The 25,142-nt window shown below is 41.6% G+C and overlaps 2 protein-coding genes across 2 annotated transcripts in view; both read left to right on the forward strand.

Annotated features, from left to right (window-relative positions):
* The first annotated feature begins 4,738 nt into the window (after positions 1-4,738).
* LOC132541466 (PRAME family member 12-like) lies at positions 4,739-8,141 on the forward strand. The gene is made up of 3 exons (XM_060202372.1): positions 4,739-5,031; positions 5,958-6,530; positions 7,559-8,141. The coding sequence occupies exons 1-3, from the start codon at positions 4,739-4,741 to the stop codon at positions 8,139-8,141; spliced, it is 1,449 nt and encodes a 482-aa protein (XP_060058355.1).
* Positions 8,142-9,527: 1,386 nt separating this feature from the next.
* The window catches only part of LOC132541467 (PRAME family member 12-like), a 140,543-nt gene continuing 124,928 nt past the window's right edge, over positions 9,528-25,142 (forward strand). The window contains exons 1-5 of the mRNA XM_060202373.1: positions 9,528-9,618; positions 13,169-13,219; positions 22,412-22,498; positions 23,698-23,725; positions 24,748-25,017. Coding sequence (XP_060058356.1) covers positions 9,528-9,618; positions 13,169-13,219; positions 22,412-22,498; positions 23,698-23,725; positions 24,748-25,017 — 527 coding nt within the window. The remainder of the gene's footprint in view (positions 9,619-13,168; positions 13,220-22,411; positions 22,499-23,697; positions 23,726-24,747; positions 25,018-25,142) is intronic.

A 25,142-nucleotide genomic window follows, 5' to 3' on the forward strand; every position in this document is an offset into this window, starting at 1 on the left:
AAACTGTACATTTCCATACAACTCCCAAGACCAGAATTTATTTACCTACTCTTACTTGTAATGCCCTTTTTACACTTCCCTTCCAAGTCACACTTATGCCTTTTACTGGTTTGGAGTGTCCTTCTCTTTCCTTCTTTCCTCTCAGATTAGTGAAGCAGTCTTCCTCACCTGTCTTTTTCCTCAGGTGTTTTCCTTATTCTCTTCCATTTTAGGGATGGTATAAATTCAGAGTCCTGATGATGATTGTTTCCAGGCACAGTGGAGTTGAGTTTCAGAGGCCCTCTCTGGCAGCAGTGGAGAAAATTCTTTCTGGAGTGTAGAATGAAGGAGTTCTGGATTCTATCATTGCTTCTCTGCTGGCCATAGACTTTAGAAGATCGCTACATAGCTCCAGTCTGTCTCTTTCTCAGTCCACACGTCTCTGTCAGTGACCTTGCTGTGTGAAAGCACATATGACCAGGTATGATTTCCATAAAACTTAATGACAGTTAGACATGGAGAGACATCTTATTTGGTGTCATTAGTTATAACACTATTGCTTTGAGAAGCAGGAGATTGGGGTTTTAAAATAATACTAATAAGATCATTATTATTGCAAGTACTCCTAGCAACATTCTGCAGTACCAGTAATCATTATATTTTGAGCCTAGAGTCCAACATGAATACTTCAGTTTCTGTGTCCTTGGGGTTCCATGGGAGCATATTGAACTGTCCCCAATGTCACACCCAGCACTGAATGCTTGTATGGCTTCAACTCTTATCAATCTCTTGATATCAATCACCTCTGGAGTCAGTCACAATTTGTCTCCAGCCTATAGGAGGTATGATAGCTGGGGATCCAGGAGGTAGTGCAGCGGGTTAAGCGCAGGTGGCTTAAAGCGCAAGGACTGGCTTAAGGATCCAGGTTCGAGCTCCTGGCTCCCCACCTGCAGTAGAGTTGCTTCACCTGCAGTGAAGCAGGTCTGCAGGTGTCTATCATTCTTTCCCCCTCTCTGTCTTCTCCTCCTCTCTCCATTTCTCTCTGTTCTATCTAACAATGACAACATCAACAATAATAATAACTATAACAATAAAAACAAGGGCAACAAAAGAGAATAAATAAATAAATATTTAAAAAAAGAATCTGCTGCTCCAGGCAAATTAAAAAAAGATTTAAAAAGAAGGAGGAGGAGGAGGAGGAGGAGAGGAGGAGGAGGAGGAAGTGTGATAGCTAACCATTTCAGGTGGGAAGGGTGTTAATCAGTATTAAGCTGAGAGCATTTTGGGATCTGAGGAAATATCTTGTTTGCTCAAGTGAACTGTTTCCTGCAAGGATTAAGAAGTTTAGGGCATAGCCTACAAAGGATATAAAAGTGTAGGTCCCTAAACAGGGAAAGGGAATATTCTAGCTCCTCAGTATGTCTGTGGGCTCACCAGAGACCTGAGTTCTGAGCACAGGGCAACTTTATCACAGCTGGTAAGTTATCCTCCTGTGCTAAGGATGCATCATGTTACCTGTGGTCATTCAAATACGGTAAAATTCACAAAGGATGAGGAGGGAAGTTTTACTTTGACCTTTTCAGGCTCTCTTTCTTTTTTTTTTTTGTTTTATAAAAAAGTTTCTCATTATCATTATGACAGAGACCGGATAACTGCCAGCCTACCGTGAGATGCTCCCTGGATCAAAGTGTTCTTATTTCTTTATTTTCAGCAGAACAAATTTCAGACTTGGTCATTGTGTCTCCATAAATTGTATCTTCACCCAAAATGTGATATTTTGTGTACTTGTTTATTCATTTTTCAACATTTTTAAAAGCACATCTTTAAATGACAATGACTTCTTGGAATGTGATTCTTTGACATTTAAATTGTGTATTTATTGCTTTTTTTAAGGTAAATGATTTACAGTATGTTTGTTGAATATAGGTACACAATTTCTCATTTCATCAAGAGAGATATGTGGGGTGGGCAGGTAGATAGCATAATGGTTATGCAAAGGGACCCATGCCTGAGACTCCAAAACTCTAGGTTTAATCCCTGGCACCACCATAGACCAGAGTTTAGCAGTTCTTTGGTTATAAATAAATAAATAAATAAATAAATAAAAAAAGGAGAGATGTGTGTAAAGCACTCTCACTCCCACAAACAGGCCTATCTATCATCAAGGTCCAGGACTGAGAACCCAGGAGTCAGCCTATGCCTCTCCCAGTCTTCCTGCCCCTGAGCCCCTTCTTGGGTGCAATACACAAAACCAGTCCTAGTTTTACCTCATGTTTCCCTATTCCATTTTTTTTTGTTTCTTTGGTTATTGTTAGTTAATTTGTGTGTTTTATCATCAGGGCTCTTGCTGTGCCTCAATTCCTGCACAGGAATCCACTGCTCTAGGCTGTTATTTCTCTACTTATTCATTTGTTTCTTTTTTTTTTTTAATTTTTAAAAGATTTTATTTATTTATGAGAAAGATAGGAGGAGAGAGAAAGAACCTGACATCACTCTGGCACATGTGCTGCTGCGATCGAACTCAGGACCTCATGCTTGAGAGTCCAAAGCTTAACCACTGCGCCACCTCCCGGACCACTCATTTGTTTCTTTGTTTATTGTCTCATAGTTCACAAACTAGAGGGGGTGCGGGAACAGAGACAGAGAAAGTGACACTCTCATGAAGCTTCCCATATGCAGGAGGGGACCTGGGTCTTCAACCCTGGCCTTAGGGCACAATAAGGTATTAACCTTATTGGGTCCTTTCCTTTGTGTTCTAATTTCTTAAATTTGTGAGTGAGTCATCCCATACCTACCGTGAGTTTTATTTTGTTAGTGATATAATAGTGATTTACATGGTCCAGGAGGTGGCACAGTGGTTAAGGAACTAGACTCTCAAGCATGAGGTCTTGAGTTCAATCCCTGGTAGCATATGTACCAGAATGATGTCTGGCTCTTTCTCTCCTCCTATCTTTCTCATTAATAAAATAAATAAAATGTTTTTAAAAATAGTGATCTACAAGATTGTGGGATAAAACTGTACATTTCCATACAATTCCCAACACCAGAATTCCATATCCAATATTCTATATGGAAGGTTTCTAATTCTTTATCCAGGAGGGGTGGGGTTTCCAAGTGGATTGATGAGGTTAACTTTCCAGGGAAGTTAAGTTGGCATCATAGTAGCATCTGCAAAATAGTGGCTGAAACAGCATTAAGGTATAAATGAGAACAAACTATTTAATAATCAGGAACCGAGAGGTAAGACTATAGCAAGAGAGATTTGTGGGCTCCTTTTTGGAAAAAAATAGGAAGTCTATTTAAGGCATCTTCCAAAGGGTACATTCATTTGCTAATTTTTGCCTGAGCATGACAGCTATCACGCAAGTGGGCTAAACATATTGTCTGTGGAGATTGTGTCAGAGTTGGAATAGGACAAGCAAGCAAGATCAGGGCAGAGAGTAGCTCCCAAATATGAGAAACGTAAATAAATACCATTAACTTTAAACCCTGTCAGTCAGACCTAGAGCCTATGTCTATTCATATTTAGCACGGAAGCCTCTGTAACCTCTGCATCCCTGTCAGTCTGAGGATGCTGTCCCTGCTTGTAGCTAGAAACATTCTTGACTACCATCATTTCAGGACCAGTCTTCCTTGAGTGGCAGAGTATGTTGACCCAGCCTCCCTTTGGAGAGTGAGGCAGTTCCCACCATTGTTGTTCTACATTGAGGGAAATGTCCTCAAGAGGCCCACACAAGGGTTTATAGTGTTGTTTCTGGTGGAGATGAGCAGGGATGGTGGAGAGAACGATCTGTTAGAGGTCTAGCCTCATCATTTCTGTGGGAATCCCAGGACTCTCTGACTAGGGCCCCAGATGGTTATAGTCACATTACTTAGAACTCATGGTTGTGTTAGTAGAGCTGTTGTTTTTGTTGTTGCAAGAATTAAACTGAGGACCTCACACATGCAAGGCTTACTATCTTTGGGCTACATTCACTGTTCATAACTTCATTATCAGTAAGAACTTTAAAATAGGTGATAGAATATCTTTAAGTAGGAAATATTTCTTCATAATGTGATCTCTTATTGGCTAATAAATCTGGCCCCAGACATTTCTTTTTTTTAATTTTCAAAAATACTTATTTATCCCTTTTGTGGTTCTTGTTGTTTTATTGTTGTAGCTATTCTTGTTGTTGATGTCATTGTTGTTGCATAGGACAGAGAGAAATGGAGAGAGGAGGGGAAGACAGAGAGGGAGAGAGAAAGACATCTGTAGACCTGCTTCACACTTGTGAAATGACTCCCCTGCCGGTGGGGAACTGGGAGCTCAAACCTCTATCCTTATGCTGGTCCTTGCATTTTGCACCACCTATGCTTAACCCACTGTGCTGCCACCCAGCTCCCCCAGAGGTTTCTAATGTATGTAAAGGGATGCTCCATAGAGTTGTATCACCCATTGCTTCTTGATTTGAACTCCTAGCTTTATATCAGTGTTGTAATTGCATGGCTGTTATAGTCTCACATCAAAATATCTTAAATAGAATGAAACCTTGTAGGTTGGTGACTCTTTGGTTCCTTCAATCCATCTCTGACCATGTACTCTAGTAACTAACTGGAGACTCTGCCACCATTTGTCACTTTCCTGCCATAGCTGTGACTTGGGTGCTGAGATGGTTCCTTGAAGAGCAGTATGCTGGACTCTGACCATCTCACGCTGCCTTGAGAATGACATCCTCTTCTTTGATTATTCCCACAAGTCTTCTGCCTGAGGAGATTCAAGATGAGCTATGACAAGCCACCCAGTCTCCTACAACTGGCCATTAGGAGCCTGCTGAGGGATGAGGAGTTGGCCATCTCTTCCCTGAAAGACCTGCCTACAAGTCTTTTCCCATGTCTGCTTCTGGAAGCACACAGTCAGAAATGCTGGGAGACCCTGAAGGCTCTAGTGCAGACCTGGCCCTTTGAAAGTCTCCCTCTGGGGGCTCTAATTAAAGACAAATTTCCTTCTAATCCATGTTTCAAAGCTGTGATGGATGGACTTGATATCCTGCTCAAGCAGAAAGTTTCCTCCAGGTAAGGAGGATCCATAGTCTAGGAGGGTCTGTGCTTCCTGGAAGACAGCCAGGTCAGGGAGAGTGGAGGCCCATGGGGAGGCCTCATTATCCATTGGAAAACTCTCTTTAACAGTTGATTTCTGTGTTGGGGGTGGGGCAGGAAAGGTAGCATAATATTTATGCAAAGAGACTCTCATGCCTGAGGCTTCAAAGTCTCATGTTCAATCCTCTGAACCACAAGACTGAACTCAATAGTGCTTTGATAAAAAGAGAAAAAAAATGCTAGTTTCTGTCCAGATGCATAGCTCAAGTGTTGAGCATGCATGATACCAGGAACAGCAGCCCAAGTTCTAGACCCTAAGCACCAACATGGAGGAAACTTCAGAAGCAGCGGAGAGCTGGTTGGCCTTTCTCTATATCCATATTTATTTATTTATTCTGGCATATATTTGTAGAGGACTTAAACTTTATACTTCTGGAATCAGTCTTTTTTTTTTAATCACCACTACAGTATTACATTTTGCCTCCTTGTGAAAATCTCTATCTGAATATAATCTCTATCAACAAAAGCTCCGCCCGCTTAGAAAGTCCTGAAGTCACTATGTCCCAGCTACAAAAATAGTGGAAAGAGAGAGAGAGAGAGAGAGAGAGAGAGAGAGAGAGCTGGAGCAAAAAGATGTCTTCTAATTTCTAGGTTAACTTTAATGCAGTTGCAGTGGTATAACACGACAGAGTTTGTATTCTCTCAGTTTAGTGAGTAGTAACTATGTAATGGGAAAATTACATGAAGAAAGTCAGAAGAGAAGTGGAGAGATGGTAATAGGAGTCTGAAATGTGAGGGAATAGCAGACTGGGGTAGTCTGAGCCTGGCAAATGCTGGCACTCTAGGTCAAATCCTCTGCTCAGACTTTCTATCTTCATCAATGTTCTACTTACCCAAAGCAGGTGTAAACTGCAGGTGCTGGACTTAAGCAACACTGGGCAGACTTTCTGGAACATGAGGGCTGGAGCTGACTTGCCAGTGCATTCAGAAAAGAGAGACCTCATAGTGGAGCGACCTTCAAGGCAAGGGAATGCCAAGCCCTGTCTGGAGGTACTTGTAGATCTCGACGTCCTTTTGAATCCTAAAATGAGTCTTTACCAGCACCTGTTGAATTGGGCCCATCAGAAGGAAGGAGTTCACATTTGCTGTAAGAAGTTGAAAATATTTTCACTGGGAGCAATTCATGTCCATAATTTGAAAGGTATACCACTGGATGATACCCAGGAATTGGAAATAGATTTTTTCTGGCCGACGTTAATGCCACAAAACTTGAAGTCACTTCTTACAAAGACGAAAAACCTCAGGAGACTCTGCCTGAATTTCAGCATAACTGATGAAATCTCAGCCAGTGAGTGGGAGAAGTGGTATAAAGCTTCTATGGAATTCATTTCTGATTTCTCCCACCTACTTCATCTTCAAGAGCTGTACCTGGAATCGCCTTCCTTCCTCCAGGGCCATCTGAATGAGATGCTCAGGTAGGGTTGTGTAACAGGGAGCAGAGTAACAGGGAGGAGAAACATTCTATTATTAACTATTATTTTTCTTATTTCCTGATTGCCTCAAAAAAAGGTTTATCATACTGCTGGAGATTAAACCCGAAAAAATGGTGATTCAGGAATGAAAGACATTTTACATAATTGCTACACTATTCCACTCTAACACATCTTGTTTATATTAAACATTCCATCAGACTTTAACCATAAGAAGCTGAGGACAAACTTTCACAGTTATGGACCTTGCTCAGGTGCTTGGTGGATGGAATATTGAGTCTAGTGAGGCTGGTTCTTAGGTGCTGGTCTGAAAAGGTATCTTAGCTTATTAGACAACTATTAGTGAAGAGGACTGTGAAGACAAGATCCCACACAATGTCTCCAATTCCTGATATGAAAGCTGTGACCAGGCAGGATTGTGAATATATAGACAGTGTAAGTGTGCAGTGGGCACTAAACAGGCTGCAGCTGAGGAATGAGGAAATCTAGCAGAACATATACTGAGTGTGGTGACGTGTCAGGGAGGCCCTGGAGACTGGCAGGACCAGCAGTTGCTGTGGGACTTTGGTGAGCTTTGGTCTGTGACTTACTCCTAATGGTCTCACCCAGCCCAGAGATGGGGCATCTGGAGTCCAGAGAAAGTCTGAAGTCAGCCTGAGAGAGGTGTCTTCATCTGTATCCAATTCTCCTGCCAAAAGTGCCAACACTTTTGGATAGACAGGCCAGACTTCTTAGACTTTGTTCTACCTCATATTACTGTCTTCAAGGATTGAGAGAGAGAAGTGTGGACACTTATTTTCTTTATTTTCTACCTAAAAATAAAGAATTATGTTTTCAAAATAGCAAAAATTGAATGGCAGGCTCATATGAATACTGTCAGAAGGATTCAGCCTTAAATAGTGCTGGACTAGTTGGGGCTGAGGGTAAGCATGAGACTTGGTGTATCATCACCTCCTATTGTACTGAAACTACTAACAACCCCATTCCGGCTCTTAACCTCTCTCTTTCCCCAGGTATCTTAATACCCCCTTGGAGGTCTTCTCACTCACTAACTGCACTCTTACAGAAGAAGACTTGACTGACCTGTTCCAGAGCCCACACATCACTCACCTGAAGGACCTGTGTCTGAGGGGAGTCCCCCTGACCTCTGTCAGTGAGCCCCTGCGAGCTCTGCTGGAGGTAAATGCAGTCACCCTCCAGGACCTGGACCTGGGTCTGTGTGGCCTCCAGGACCCCCAGCTTGAGGCCCTGCTCCCTGCCCTGAGCAGCTGCTCCCAGCTCATCTCCCTCAGCCTACATGGGAACAGTCTGTCTATAGCCACCCTGGAGAAGCTGCTGTGTTGCACCTCAGGAATGAAACATTTATGTCTCCAGCTGTTTCCTGCCCCTCTAGAGAGTTTCAGCCTCCAGCCTGTGGCATTTGATTTGCTCTGTACTCAGATCTCAAAGGTTATCAAGGACATAGGACACCCCAGGTCCATCATGGTGAGCACTGGTCACTGCTCAACCTGTGCCAAGAAGCTGTTCATACACGGGGAGCCCAAGATTCTACCCTGCCTGTCTTGTGCAGATGACTATAAGAAGTTGTCTTTTTGACTCACAGGAAGTGACATCTAACAATTTTGCTCCTCAATGTGCACACAACATATAGTATCTGGCTGATTGCTTCTGACATCATGCCCATGAGATGAAGAAGGAGAGGTGACGCAGCACCAGTGTTAGCCTGCAGGGAATGCATTTGACTCTAAATCTGAAGGGACTAAGTGCATATTTGTCTTATAGAATCAGAAACACAAATTTTGTGAATAATTGCAAAGATGTAGGGTGATAATTTGGGTTGAAATTCATGTGGGAGATTTTACTTGCTGGATGTTATGAAGTGTTGAGAAATAAAATGGATTTTAATGCTATTTTTCACTTGTTTCTGTTGTTTTCCTACCAAACTTATTTTTTAAAATTTATTATATTGAATTTTAATTAAACAATTATGAGATACTGACAGTGGAAAAAAAGATAGAGAGTGACAAAGAAAAGCGACATCTGTAGCACTGTTTTGCTAATTGTGAAATGTCTACCCTGCAGATGGGTCTTTGCTTCCAGTAAACTAACAATGGTATGAACCTGCCCAGAAAATTTCCATAAGTTCATCTCTTCCTTCTCCTCCTCCTTCTTCTCATCACCCTCTGCTCATATTCATACCAGCCAGAGACACTGAGCCTGAGATGCCACCTTCCAATGACAATAATTTGATGAGGCATGTCCTAACACATGGAACTACCTAGTTCCCCTTCAAGTGGTGCACTCTCTAATGACACTGCAGACCTTAGATATAGGCTAGCACATAGAGGACTGGGTGCATGTAGACACATGTCCTTAAGGGAGGGAAACATATATACCTCAGAGGAAAAGTGCTTAGTAGTCCTCTGTGATTAGATTTAGACCTAATAAGGTTGGCATTGTAACAGAAAGGCCTAAGGAGGCTCCATAGAACGTCTACTCAAGGATTCACTGCTTAGGCCTCGACACACTCATACACTCTATTTCACTCCCCTCAATCACTCTATCTACTCAACTCACTACACAAAAGAAACTAACATATATGTCTTACTATCTTTGACAGCATCAGAGATAGTGAGATAATATATTGTCACCCCTGCATAATATTTAAAAAAAACTGTCTACAATTAACCAAGAGATATACTATCAAAGAAGTATATATCAGATAAAGGATAAATGTTGTCTGTATGTCAGCCTTTTTAGAATCATCACAGAGGTAAATGCAGTAAAACTCAATGTTGATGATAATAAAAATGAATTATTGCTGTCTGAAAATCTTTCTGAGATTGCAAGAAACGCTTCCCAGTCTCTTAAGATCCATGTCAAACTCAGTCCTGATCCCATGAGACTTTGCTTTCCTCTTGATTCCTTACAAGGTTAAACTGCCACTGATGACCTCAATTAAAGAACAGAACAAGTGCCACCATGCCCCATTATAGGGCCAATGACTTTTGCCTTTGGATTATAGCCAGAGACGCCAAGCCTGAGATTTCAGCCTTTCAACTGCAACAGTTTGGTGAGACCTTCCTTAGCAGAAGGAACTACCTAGTTCCATTTCAGATGGTGCACTAACCACATTGCAGACCCTAGATATAGGCTAGCACCTAGGGGGCACATGTATACAGGTGTCCATAATGCAGGGGTGTATACCTCAGAGGAAAAGTGCTTAGTAGTTCTCTGTGATTAGACTGAGACTTAAATAGCTTGGCAGTGTAGCAGAAAGGCCTATGAATGCTCCACAGATTGCCTACTCAAGAATTCACTGCTTAGACCTAGACACACCCATACAGCCTACTTCACTCCCCTCAGTCACTCTATCTCCTCAACTAGCTCAACAAAGAAATATATGTCTTAAAATCTTTGACAGCATCAGCATTATTGTCACCCCTGGATAATCACTGTCTACAATTATCCAAGAGATACACAGTCAAATTATATGTATCAACTAAGGTAAGCTTGTTTTCTCTATGCCAGCTTTTATTAGAATCATCAAACAAGTTAATGTAGTAAAAATCAAGGTTACCTTCAAACCCATTGTAATCCTAGGTCTATTTCTTCCCTAACTTAAGTCCAGACTCCATAAACTTAATACAAGCTTGGATACAGTAAATTACACTCAACACATTAATTGCTGGGAGAAATCCTGAACTTTTCAGATGCAGAGGGGATGACAAAGCTTGGTCAGAGCAAGACACTGGCTCACTCAATGATGACATTTTTTTACTACACCACCCCCAGGGTCCCTAATCTGGGAATCCTTAGACAATGGACTTAGACCTCTAAGAGACACCTTGGTCCACCATCATTGGTCATTGTATACAGGAAGGAATTTTTAGACTTCTGTGGGCTTCTTCAGGACCTTGTCCTCACTATGAACTAGCAATGATAGGGACTGCCACACTCTGAATGGAAGCTGGGTCATCCTATCTGCCACTCATGGAAATCTTGACCTGAAATAAGTGCAGCCTAGAATGTTCCCAGCTGTGACCATGAATTGTGAGCTCAGGCTGACAGGGACTCAGAGGTTATACAGGCCCCTGTGCTATAAATAGGAATATATATGGGCCCTGGTCAGGTGGACATGGTAGATGGTTCATTGTGTTTATATATTTTCTTTACATTTGGGAGCTAATGTCTGCCCTGGTCCAGCTTTCTACTCCTGTTCTCAACTCTGACACCATCATATCAATCAATATTTTTATTCTGCTTCCATGTTAGCCATCAAGCTCATGCAAAAAGTGTTAATGTCATGTATACATAGGGGCAGACCTAAACGAGACCTTCTAGCTTCTTTCTACTCCCAAATCCCTATTCTCATCTGCTCTTTCCTACTATTTGTTTCCTGTTTATCCAACATTTTGTTTTGCTTTGCTGCCTTTCACCACCAAGTTGCAGATGCTAGTATGACTCCATCTTGAACTCCTTTGACAGACGATTTTATTAATGTGTCTATAACCTCTCCTCTCCAGAGCACTCCTTCCTCCTAGGCAAGAAGAAATAGGCTGGGGCTAGGGATCGACTTGCCAATTCCCATGTGCAGGAGAGCAGCAATGACAGAATCCAGACCTTCTACTCTCTGGACTCCATAAGGCATTTAGATCCATAGTCCCATAGAGGGGAACATGTTAGTGGTAGATGACCAGAGAGCTCTGAAATCCAATTCCATCAGCTCCTGGAGATAGAAGAAAATAAAAAAGGAAGGAAAACTCTCAAAGAATAATAGGTTTATCTGTGACTTAGAATGAAGGATAAAGCATGGCCATAGAGAAAAAATGGAATATTTATATAAATATAGCTAGTTGTAGAAATAATTGTCAACCTTTATCTGAGACCTTCAGAGATATACTGCATTTTTCAAAGGAGGGAATGCATACAGGGAACGCTGGTGGTAGGGATGGTTTGGAATTATATACCTGTTATACACAGCATGTCATTATGCAAACAGACTCTCATCCCTGAGGCTTAGAAGTCCCAGGTTCATTCCTTCAACCACTATAAGATAGACATGAGCAGTGCTCTGGATAAAATAAAATAAATAATTTGTATTATCCAATATTTTATTTATTGGATAGAGACAGCCAGAAGTTGAGAGCAAGAGGTGATAGAGAGGGAGAGATAAAGAAAAATACCTGCAACACAGCCTCACCAGTTGTGAAGCTTTACTCCTACAGGTAGGGACCAGAGGCTTGAATCTAGGTCTTTTCACATTATCACATGTGCACTCATCTAGGTGCTCCAACACCTGGCCATATATTCATGGGATTTTGATGAGCAGGCTCATAGGGGCTGAGTGTATATTTACTACCAACTATTGACCAGGATCACTTCCCTGGCTCCACATGCACGGGAGAACTTCCATAATTCATGAGGAGTGCTTCATTCTTCCTCTTCTCTCTGTATCTTTCTCCTATCTCTCTTATCTCTCCCCCTTTTCTCTATGTCTTATTGTATCTCCTTCCACTCTCAATTTCTAAGGCCCTTTCAAATAAAAACAAATAATATCAGTGGACATCAAACACTATTTCACTTATCTGAGAGGAAAGAGAAAAGGAAAGGATGCTTAGAAGTATTAACAGTTGTAGTTGTGACTTGGATATAAATGAATAAAAGGCTGTAGGAGTGAATATAAATGGGAAAATAAACTATAGATGATAGATAGATACATAGAGTGATAGATAATAGATAGATTTATGTATGTAGTCAAACTATATCTGTGACCTTGTAAATATTATTCCAGTTTTTGCTGGATGAGAGTGGAATTCAGAGATCTGATGCTGAAAGTAGTGTGATATTATAATCTTATTATCTTGTAGAGTACTATTATATAAATATTTTTTTAAAGGTAGGAAAGTCATCTCTGTATGAGGTTAGGTCAAAGTCCTGAAGAGTTGTGCAACTGGAAAATAAGAAGGTTGGATTCACCACTGTGGAAAGCAGCCTGGAGAACTCACAGAAGGCTAACAGTAGACCTAACCTTTGATACTGTAATCCCTCTCCTGGGTATATATCCTTTTAAAATATTTTATTTAAAATAATTTATTTAATTAATCCTGAGGAAGATAGTGAGAAAGAGAGAAAGAAAAAAAGAAGTGATATCACTCTGGTCCATGTGCTGTCAGGAACTGAGCTCTGGAACCTATTCTCAAGAGTCCAGTGCTTTATACACTGTGCTATCTCCTGCACCATCTAGGCATATATCCTAATGACCTAAATATACCCATTCCAAAAGCTATCTGTGTATATGGGTATGTGTTCATAGCAGCAATATTTGTAATCATCTGACCTGGACACAACCCAGGTGTCCAACATAGATGAACTTTTGAGTAAGTTGTGGTCAATATACACAATGGAATAGTACTCAGATATTTTAACTGGTGAATTCACCCTTCACTTCATCTTGGATGGAGCTTGAAGGAGTCATGGATGTGAGATAAGTCAGAAAAGGAAGGATGGGGAGGCAGGGCTATGAGAAGCAGCAGATGTGTTTCTCTTCTCTTCTCTTCTCTTCTCTTCTCTTCTCTTCTCTTCTCTTCTCTTCTCTTCTCTTCTCTTCTCTTCTCTTCCAGATCAAATAGGAATGCCAAAAGAGACCACCTGTGACCAAAAACAGACAGCTGGTATGCTTCTAATTCTGCTTCTAAAACCCCCTTCTGTTTCATTTGGTTTAATCCCCCCTGCTTAACACTGTATTCTATTTACATAACCACTGTTAACTAAGCACCAGCATGCCTGCATGGCATTGGTTTGATTTCACTTAAAGCTGTGGACTATTTACACTGTTAACTAAGCACCACCCTGCCTCCAGGGAATTGGTGGTTCAGTGGTAGAATTCTTGCCTGCTCCTCCCCCTCTCCTTGTCACACCCTGATTTTCACCAATTTCTTTTTGCTCCACCCTCTCTACATCACATCCTGTTTACACCCTATTGGGCAAGTATATATAAGGACAGGATTGTGAATTTTAGTTTAGTTTAGTTTACCTTATCTTGGCTTAGATTGTGCTGTGTTCCACATGAATGAAGACTGATCTGCATACAGCTCAACCTTGAGTCCCTGGTCATCTGACTCCTGCCCACAAAGCTAGCCTGGCAAGACAAGACAAGAATGACTTCAGGAACCCACCAAGTCACCGGGGAGTGTAAACATGTGTGGCTCATGGACAGATAGAAGCCTAGGGAGAGATTAAGTGGCTGATAACAGTCCAGCAGTTTATCAGTTGAGATACCACATTCAGTCTATTTCACTGACAAGGGGACAGTTGAGGGAGGAGAGGACTTCTCTGAGACTTACCAAGTGCACCTCTGAATCTCCATTGCTACTGCCTTCAGAATATGGAGCAGCTTCAAAGAGGGCCTGTGCTGACACCAGAGGACCGAGAACTAACCAAGAAACTCAGAAGAAGACCTATAACTTGGGGGCATAGAGGTGGGGCTGTGAAAGTCTCTTTGCATAAACACTGGATTATCTCTGCCACACCCTGATTTATCTCTTCCTCACGAGTCAGTGATTAAGCTTAGAAGCCTACTTTGAGTTTCAAAGCCCTCAGGCTCCCATAGCCAACAGGATAGCAAAATCACAAAAGAGGCTTTTCAGCCACTGTGCTCCAAATCAGGGATTAAAATACTATTGAAACAAATGTTAACTTCCACAATTGTGAACCCTTTAATTACCTTACTTAGACACAAGTCAATCCAGACAATAGTGATCAGAAATTTGAAAAGTACTGAGAGAGGGAAAGCATAATATATAAAATGGTTAAACCAACAAGATGAAATATTGGAGAAATGAACCTGGAAAAGAGTGCAGCTAAAAGCCCCCCAAAGGTTGAAGCACAAAATAGCGAGTTCAATATCCAAACATTAGCTAAGGAAATAATCACAGGAGTGAGTAAAGAGTTTGAAAGAATTGTAATTAAAATACAGGAACAACAAATGAGACTCTGGAAGAAAACACTATTTACCTCAACAGTAGAGGGGAGAGAAAATAGAATAAATGAGACCAAAGACAGAATTAGCAAGGTCAGGACGAATTAGAGAAAACTGAAAAAGAAGTAAGAGATCTCAAAAAGAGATTCAGAAGCAACAACAGAGTACTATTGGATGACTTCAAAAGAAACAATATATGCATTATTGGTTTACCAGAGGAAGAAAGCATTCTTCAGGCCATAATAGCTGAAAACTTCTCTAGTCTAGACAACAGCAAAGATATAAAGATTCAAGAAGCCCAGAGGGTCCCAAACAGAATTAGCCCAGACTTAAAGACACCAAGACACATCCTATTTAGAATGGAAAGGAATAAGGGAAGGAAAGGATGCTGAAGGCTGCAAGGGAAAATCAGAGCTACCTACAGAGGAAAACCCATAAGATTAGCAGCAAACTTCCCCACACAAATAGTACAAGCCTGAAGAGACTAGTCCCCAAACTAAGAGACCCCTCACAGAATGGGAGAAAAATTTTACATGCCATACATTGTTGTTATGGTGGTCTGGTGTCGGGCTGCACCGCGGAGAAGAGAGCAGATGTCCAGAGCAAAGGGGTACACAAATCTTTATTATAGGATGGGGGGGTTGGTTCAGACCACGTAGAGCCAGCAGGCAATGGCCGTCCCCACTATCTGACCACGGGGGGAGAGCAGGGAGCGAGACCTCAGAGAGAGAGAGCTGAGAGCCCAGAGAGGGGGGGGTGAGGGGGCTTTTTATTGGGAGACAACCAGGGGTGACGTGTAGGGCCAGGATTGGTTGAAGGGGGCACTCTAGGATTTTGCGGGGTGTAGAAAAACCTGGGGGCGGAGACTGCATCAGAATAACTCCTCAGCAACAATACATCAGACAAGATGCTAATAACCAGAATACATAAAGAACTTGCAAATTTCAAAAAAAACAACAACAAAATAATCCCATCCAAAAATGGGGGAGGGCATGGACAGAATATTCACCACAGAAGAGATGCAAAAGGCTAAGAAACACATGAAAAAATGCTCCATATCTCTTATTTTTAGAGAAATGCAAATAAAGACAACAATGAGATACCACTTCACTGCTGTGAGAATGCCATATATCAGAAAAGGTAGCAGCAGTAAATGCTGGAGAGGGTGTGGGGTCAAAGGAACTCTTCTGCACTGCTTGTGGGAAAGCCAATTGGTCCAACCTTTGTGGAGAATAGTCTGGAGAACTCTTGGAATGCTAAAAATAGACCTACCCTGGGACCCTACAATTCCTCTCCTGGGATATATCCTAAGAAAGCCAACACACCCACCCCAAAAGATCTGTGTACACATATGTTATTGACAGCACAACTTATAATAAAGCAAAGTTTGGGCCCTTTGGAATAGACCTAAAATAGACTTCCTAGCTTCCTCCAGCAGGAAGACCCCAGACCTCATCTGTTATATTCTCACTTTTATGTTCCTGATTATTAAACAATTTGTTTGGCTCTGTATCGTTTTAAATTTTTTTAATTATCTTTAATTAGTTATTGGATTAACAGCCAGAAATCGAGAGAAAAGGGGACAATAGAGAAGGACAGAGACAAAGAAACAATCACATCCCTGTTTTACCTCTCACAAAGCTTTCCCCCTGCAGCTGGGGATCAGACTAGGGCCATGAACCTGTGACCTTGGGCATTTTAACATCTGTGCTAAACCAAGTGCACCACCACCCAACCCCTTATGCTTCATTTCTTTATGCTTTTTCAGACAACATTTTGCAAATATTATCATGATGTCAACCTGACTTCCCTGGGCAACTGTTGCTGAGGAGTTATTCTGATGAAGTCTTCTAATAAATTGATAGCTTCTTTACCTCTTCTGCCTCTACTAGCACCTAAACTTTTCTCTCGGGATCCCATTCCCTCTGCTCCTACAATCTTTACTGATGGCGGAAAAAGGGGAGCTGCTGCCCTTATATATTACCCAGACAAACAATCTCCTAAACCTCTCTTTACTGAGCTTCCTGAGAATTCCCCTCAGTACGAAGAACTTTATGCTGTTTTCCTTGCACTAAAAGCTGTACCAGAATCCTTCAACCTTTTTTCCGACAGTGTGTATACTGTTAACTTACTTCCATGGCTTGCTCGTTCTTATGTGAAAATTGATGACAACCCACTTTCCCCTCTCTTGATTCAAATCGCCTCTATGCTCTGTTCTCGAACCCAACCACTGTATATTCAACACCTTCATTCCCACAGCCCTCTTCCTGGTTCCCTGTCCGAAGGGAATGCGCCAGTTGACCGCCTTGCCTCCACAGGAACTTTCCCAGTCTCTGTCTCTGATCCTGCTAATTTTTATTCTCTAACCCATGTTAATCTTAAAGGCCTTCGAGCTCGATTCCCTGATATTCCTGTACCACAGTTAAAACATATCCTCGCTACATGCTCTTCTTGTGCAAGTCTCATAAAGACACCTGCTATCCAGACCCTTGGGGTTAACCCCCGAGGTTGAAAAGCTAATGCTATTTGGCAAATTGATGTCACCCACATACCAAACTTTGGCAAACAAAAATATGTGTTTGTCTCAATTGATACCTTTTCTAAATTTATGTGGGCTACAGCTCAGACAGGAGAAAGTGCTAAAAAGCTTGTAAGCCATATGCTCTCTTGTTTTGCCGTTATGGGGGTCCCATTATTTTTGAAAACAGACAATTCATCTATGTTTACAAGCAAACAATTTAAAAATTTTTGTTCCCTCTGGAATATTACTCACACCACGGGCATTCCCTACAATCCACAGGGACAAGGCATTGTCGAGAGGGCCCATCAAACTCTGAAGGCTCAACTAAATAAAGATAAAGGAGGAACATACCCCCCAATATCCAGCTATCAAAAGCTTTAACTACATTAAATCTCTTTAATATTTACAATAACTCAGCCTTACCCCCTATTATTCTTCACTGGCAAACACCATCTACCCTCCCATCTATTAAGGTCAAATGGATAGACCCACTCGATAAAATTTGGAAAGGGCCTGACCCATTATTGACCATGGGAAGGGGTTTCACATGCATTTTCCCTCAAAATTTCTCTAAACCTGTTGGGGTTCCTGCCCGCCATGTCCAACAATACCCGCAGGATGGCGCTGTTATTCCTGAAGAACAAGAAATACTACAAGAGGACCAGATGCAGGATACATCCCAGGACCTGTAATACGACATGGCAGAACCTACAAAATCTGGCTCACAGAGACCTCTCTCCTACCCTTTCCCTGTATGTCTTATGTTATAACTGGCCAGTTGTTTTTGTGAGTGAGTGTGTTGAATGACCAAAAAAAAAAAATTGCATGACCCATTTGCTCGGAGTACTCTAAAAGGTAATTGGCTTTATATAAAAATGCTGGACTCAGCCAAAGTTTCTGGAGACGTCCAGAAACATTCCAAAATTTTTTTTCATTCTCCCTCTTTTGAATTTTATATATAGTTTTGGTATATATGTAAGTGTTTAGTCTTAAACTGTGTGACTAATGACAGATATAAATTTGTTTCTAAATAATGTGTTTTTATAACAAAAGTTCTTTTTCCTCCAGTGTGTTATAACTGTTTATGGGTATGTCTCAAGTTTGGTAACACTAACTCAACGGTCAAAAGTGTAACCCTACCACTACACTTTTACCAGACAAGGTAAAAATTAATTTGTTAAGATAACTTACTATTTAGGTAAAAGTCTAAATGTTCAATGTGACTATTCATTCCCAAAACTAAACTATATAAATTTTATATACAGGACACCTTTGAAGGGCCCCCAAAGGTGCCCTGTAAACTATCTTGTGGAAATTAATCCACAACAGATCTGGCATCAATCTGGCACTGTAAACATTGAAATCATTGTCATGAATATGCGTTAACTCTCTAAGCAATTTGAGTCTGTTTAAAATACATATTTTAGCTAAAATTGGTCTCAAGATCCTGCGGTAGAGGCTGCTACAGGAGGTCACATTAGATGACCTTTAACCAATTATAATCATCGAGGTATCAACTGTAACAAACCTATAACTTGTTACAAGTTCAAATTAACCACGAGAAGCAGATTGTTTGTGTTTCTTTCACAGGAATCCCGGAAAAACCATCTGAACCCCTGCACACCCTGACATCACCCACTAGATGGCACGACTACCGTGGCACACCCCCCAAAACCCTAGATGTCACTCAATGGGATCTGAAGAACCTGATACACAGACTCTAAGGACAGAACTTTCTTCATGCCTGGTTGCCGTTCCTGCTTCTGACCTGCCTGTCACGTGTTGGCGGTTACAGCTGGCTATCTACAGAAAAGCAACATTCCAGCGGCTGACATCCATCATGCAGTGTCACATCCCCTGCCAATTCTTCCCCTAGCCATCTACTTCGGACTGAAACTTGTATCGGATTTTCTGACATACCCTATATACATTTTACACAGTTTTGAAGCAGCTTATTTCCCTTCACACTGCTGATTTTTCATAGACTGATCCTGAGTAATTCATAGACTTTACCGACTGTTGCCTTGAGGACTATACAATGCCAAATAGTCCCTCTGTTTGGTGGGTCATGCCCTCCCACCTCCCCCTCTTTATGTACCCTTGCCCTTCCCCCACCACAAGCAGGGAATGTTCCTTTACACACCAATCCTTCCCTTCACACCACACTGGCTTTTACTACTCCCCTACTTGTCCCTTCCTATCATGTTATATCATTTAGGCTTATGCCTAAAAGGTTTCTGCTCCATGATAGTCTTTTACAGACTTTGTACATCTTATGCAATTACTAGATAGAAAGATAGAAAAGATTTAGAGATATTGTGAAGAGATGTTTGAGCAGGCTGCGCTTAAACCTATGAGATGAGTCTCTCCAGATAAGTTTCTCTCTAAAGAGGGGTTGAGCACAGGAGGACGCATAAATCTCACAAGGTTCACAGCCATTTAAGCCTTTCCTCCTCCACAGAAAGTCCTACATCTTCCCACCTGAGCATGGCATTCCTCTAAAACATTTAAGCCTGCTCCATTCCATTTTTCTTTACTGTGTCCATTTAGATATAAAGGGATAGGAGGAGATGTTGCTGAGGAGTTATTCTGATGCAGTCTCCACCCCCAGGTTTTACTATGCCTCACAAAATCCTAGCAGTGCCCCCTTCAACCAATCCTGGCCCTACACGTCACCCCTGGTTGTCACCCAATAAAAAGCCCCCTTACCCCCCCATCTCTCTGGGCTCTCAGCTCTCCCTCTCTGAGATCTTGCTCCCTGCTCTCCCCCCGTGGTCAGGTAGTGGGGACGGCCATTGCTGGCTGGCTCCACGTGGTCTGAACCAACCCCCCCATCCTATAATAAGGATTTGTGTACCCTTTTGCTCTGGACGTCCACTCTCTTCTCCGCAGTGCAGCCTGACACCAGACCACCACAACAACAGGCAACCTCATCAGTGTGTCCTAGAACTCCAGCCCCCTGGAGGCCCGCCCAACATGGGAGAGCTAGAAACAACTGCATCTATGGATCGACCTGCCAATGCCCATGTCCACTGGAGATGGAGTTACAGAAGACAGACCTTCCACCTTCTGCACTTTATAATGATCCTGGGTCCATGCTCCTAGAGGGATCAAGGAAGGAAAACTTCCAATGATGAGGATAGGATATGGATCTCTGGGAGTGGGAATTGTGTGGCAGGGTAGCCCTCTCAGCCTACAGTCTTGTCAATCATTGGGCAGTAGTGCAGGGGGATTAAGTACACATGGTACAAAGCTCATGGAGCAGTGTAAAGATCCCAGTTCAAGTCCCCAGCTCCCCACTTACAGGGTAATTGCTTCACAAGCTGTGAATCATGTCTGCAGGTATCTATTTTTCTCCCCTCCTCTTTCCATTTTTCTCTCCATCCCACCCAACAATGATAACATCAATAACAGCAATAATAATGACTACAATACAACAAGGGTAACAAAAGGGAATAAATAAATAAATAATAAATAAAATAATATTAAGGTCTCATAAACTTCTACTTATTAAATATATAATATAATATCATAATTCTTTTCTCAATGATAGTTACTAAAACAACACAATAAAGTACAATCTCCTTTATCAGTAATGGTAAAATTTATTTCGGAAATCAACAGTATTTTTGTACATTTATTTGTTTTTATGATTTTACTTATTTTTATTTGTTTGTCTTACTGAATAGAGATGGAGAGAAACAGATAGGAGAGGGAGGTAGAGAGAGGGAAAGAGACACAGACATAAGCAGCCCTGCTTCACCACTCCTAAATCCCTGCACATGTAACGTGTGCGATTAACTAGGTGCATCACCACCCAGCCCCCCAGTATATATTTTAATTTTTTTATTAGGGAACTAAAGTTTTACATTTGACAGTAAATACAATAGTTTGTACATGCATACCATTTCTGTTTTCCATATAACAATACAACCCCCACTAGGTCTCCTCTGAAATCCTTCTTGACCTGTATTCTCATGCCCACTGACCCTAGAGTATTTTACTTTACTGCATTAAGCCAATTCCATCCACTGGATTCTATTACAAACCCTGCTATAGAATTAAGAGGATGCATCAGAGGGGAAGAAATAGCAGAAGATAGACCTTCCACCTTCTGCACCCCAAAATTCCCCTGGGTTCATACTCCCAGAGGGATAAAGAATAGGAAAGCTATCAGGGGAATGGTTGGGATACAGGTTTCTGGTGGTGGGAATCGGGAGGAATCATACCCCTCTTATCCTATGGCTTTTGTCAGTGTTTCCTTTTTTATAAATAAAAATTAAAAGAAAAAGAATTAAGCAGATGCAGATCAATCTTTATATGAAATTTTAGGCAGGGAAGGTAGAATGATTATGCAAATGAGTATCTAGCCTGAGGCCATAATTTCTGAGTGGATCTCCTCAATCTGTGAAGAACCATCCTGTACCTCCAGGCAAGGATTAGAACAACACCCCATACTGCCCTCTGCTGCTCTGTAGAGTGAATGGATCTCCATTTTAACCAACCCAAAAAGCACTACATTCTTTTCTGGTTTTATTTTTTATTCGTGATTTAATATTGATTCACCAAATAACATGTCAACATGGCTATGATTCTGGACAGGGGTAGATAGTATAACTGTTATTCAAAGAGATTCTCATACCTGAGGCTACAAAGTCCCAGGTTCAATCCTCTGTACTATGAGGCAGAGCTGAGCAGTGCTCCAATAAAAAATAAAAAAAAAAAAAAAGGGAGGGAGTAGGGGTATAATTCTATAATATTCTCATTGCCATTGCCAGCATTCTGAATTCCCAATTCCACCATCACAAGCCCCAGCATTTACTTCTCCTAAGTTTGAAGACATGAGTTAACTGTCATCTCTAAAATTATCTATCTGCATTTGTACAACTCCAGTTCCCACCCACTCTTCATTTCCAAGTCACACATAATCCTATTCCTACAATCAAAGTTAGGGTTGTTAAAACACTAATGTTCTTCTGTGGTTGTCAATAGTATTTTGTAATCATTACGATATGATCCTAGAGTTCAACATTGATACTTCTGAGTGCTGTGTTCTTGGAGCTTCTGTAGGAGCATATTGAATTCTCCCCAGTGTCACACCCAGCACTGAATGCTTATATGGCTTCAACTCTACCGATATCATGATAGGATCACTTCCAGATTCAACCACAAGTAGTCTCTAGCCCATGTGGGGGATGTGATATCTAACCATTTCAACAGGGGACAGTCTTAGTCAGGATTAGCCTGAGAGGATTTTGGGATCTTAGGAGGCATCCTCTTTCCTCAAGGGGACACTTCCTTCCAGGCTTTTGGAGGAGTAGGGTGTAGCCTAAGTAGGATATAAAAGTGTAGGTCCCTAAACAGGGAAGCACAGCCTTCAAGCTCTTCAGTCGGCCTGTGGGTTCTCCAGTGACCTGAGTTCTGAGCACACAGCCAATTTAATCACAGCTGGTAAGTTACCCACCTCTGCAAAGGACCCCCTATGTCATCTGTGGTCAAGCAACTATGGTCAAATACACAAGGGGTTACTTTTATGGGTTTTTTGGTATATTTTATTTATTTTATTTTTTGAGAGAGATGCAGAGCAAGAGACACACAGAGAGAAACACCAGAGCACTGTTCAGCTCTGCCTTATGGTCCTGTATGGAACTGAACCAGGGACTTTTGAAACTCTGGTATGAGAGGTATTTGCATAACCATTATCTTATCCCCCCTGCCTGGTTACTTTTGTTTTTCCATATTTTTCTTTCTTTCTTACTCTTTTATAAATAATTATAATAATGTTAATAATAATAATAAGCCTGTATTTGTGAATGAGGCAGAGATCAGAACATGACTTGCCTACTAGTGGATGTTCCCTGGACGGACTTCTCCCTTTTTAGTTATTTTCAAATGAACATATTTCAGAGTTTGCTATTGCCTCTACATAGACTCGTTTTTACTCCAAAATGTGATGGTTTGCTATGTGTACATTCATTGTTCAACCTTTTAAAATGACAAGTAATTCTAGAAATTGTTTCTTGACATCTGCAGTATTTACCTGTTATCATCTTTTCCTTCATTTTTTTATTTGCACGTACATGATTTACAATTCAGGTGCTGTCAGATGGTTGAAAATTCTCATTTCATCAAGAGAGATGTCTGTAAATCACTCTCACCCCCAATTCAGGCCTATCATCTATGACCAGGACTGAGAACTCAGGAGTGGATCCATGCCTCTCCCCATCTTCCTTCCCCTGAGACCTTTTGGTGCAATACCCAAAACCAGCCCTGATTTTACTTCATGTTTCCCTTTCTATCTTTTTGGTTCTCTGCTTGGAGTAACATGACTCATTCTCCTTGCCATCAGAGCTGTTGCTGGGTCTCAGTTCCTGCACAAATACCCCCTACTCTTGGTCGCCATTTTTCTTTCTTTATCTGACAGTCTAGAAGCTTCAGGTGCTGAGGGAACACAGAGAGAGAACCCATGCTCTCAAGAAGCTTCTTTTCTTCAGGTGGGGACCTCAGCTTGAAGCTTGGTCCTTGGGATGTATAATGACTTAGTACCTCAAGGTGTGTCACAACCACCTTGTCCTTTCTGTCTAATTTCTTAAATTTGTGAAGGAGTCCTCCCATACCAGCCTGCTCTTTAGCTTATCTTCATTACTTAGAATATGTGGCTGAAAAGATAACCTCTTGGTAAGTCTCTCTCAACCAAGGTGAACATAAGGGGGGAAACTCAGACTTGTTTCTTTCCTTCTTGATTCTCAGGCCCACAGAAACTCCAGCACTTCCCCCATTAACTGCAGGCCACATGGCCACAGATTCACTTATTCAAAGTCACCTTCCGATCACAGAAGAACAGACCTTATCACAACTTCATCACACACCTCAGACCCCAGACAAGAGAAATTCCAAACTATATGGCTTTTTGATATTCATCTTCTCTCTGTCTCACCCTACGGGTTTAACCCCTATGCTTCTCTCAGATACCTTTGGATAAGTAAGTAGAATAACTGTCTTGTATCTCATCAATTCCTGTCATAACAGCCCCCTACCTTAGGGGCATGCTGACAGTTAAGAAACCTGTAATTTCTGTCATATTTCAACAGTAATTAACTTCATTGATTTACTATTTAACTCATGTCCACTTTGCTAATAAATGGATTGTAGGATTCTAGGCATGCTAAGAGTCCCCTGGTGTATTTTACTTCGTGTCACCTCTGTTGTGAGCGAGAAAGAACCAGCCTGTTACCTTTCCTGAGAGAGAGAGATACCCAGAAAAACAAGTAAGCTGTTACTGGCTAATCAATTCGACACCCCGATATTTCTATGTATGTAAAGAGATGCTCCATAGAGCTGTACGTCCATAGCTTCTGGATTTGAGCTCCCAGGTTTATGTCAACAGTGTAGTTGCATGACTGTTATAATCTCATATCAAAATGACCAATTTAATAGAATGAAGCCCCATATGTGGCTGTCTGCTTAGATTTTGTAATCTATTTCTGACTGTGAACTTTGGAGACTAACTGTGGAAACTCTTACCATTATTTCTTATTATGCCGCCAGAGTAGTGACTTGGCTGCTGAAGTGGTTCCTTGAAGAGCAGTATGATGGACACTAGCCATCTCGTGCTGCCTTGAGAATGCCATCCTTCTCTTTGACTATTTCCACAGGATTGTTGCCAGAGGAGACTAAAATGCCCTCCTATAACCATCCAGTCTCTTACTACTGGCCATTCAGAGACTTCTAAGGGATGAGTACTTGGCCATCTCTTACCTGAGGAGCCTGCCTGCAGAGCTCTTCCCATGTCTCTTTCTGGAAGCTTACACTCACAAATGCTGGAAGACCATGAAGGCTCTTGTCCAGAGCTGGCCCTTTGACAGACTGCCTCTGGAGCCTCTGGTTTACGACCTATTTCCTGATAATGAAAGTTTGAAATCTGTCCTGGATGGAATTGATGTCCTGCTTCAGCAGGAAGTTCTTCCTAGGTAAGGAGGATCCCTAGACTGGGAGGGTCTGTGCTTCCTGGAAGACAGCTGGGTTGGGAAGAGTGGAGGCCAATGGGGAGGCCTCAAGGTTTCTAATGCCAATGTGGCAGCTAATTGCCCATTGT

The sequence above is a fragment of the Erinaceus europaeus genome, chromosome 11 (assembly GCF_950295315.1).
Source record: "Erinaceus europaeus chromosome 11, mEriEur2.1, whole genome shotgun sequence".
NCBI classification, from domain to species: domain Eukaryota; kingdom Metazoa; phylum Chordata; class Mammalia; order Eulipotyphla; family Erinaceidae; genus Erinaceus; species Erinaceus europaeus.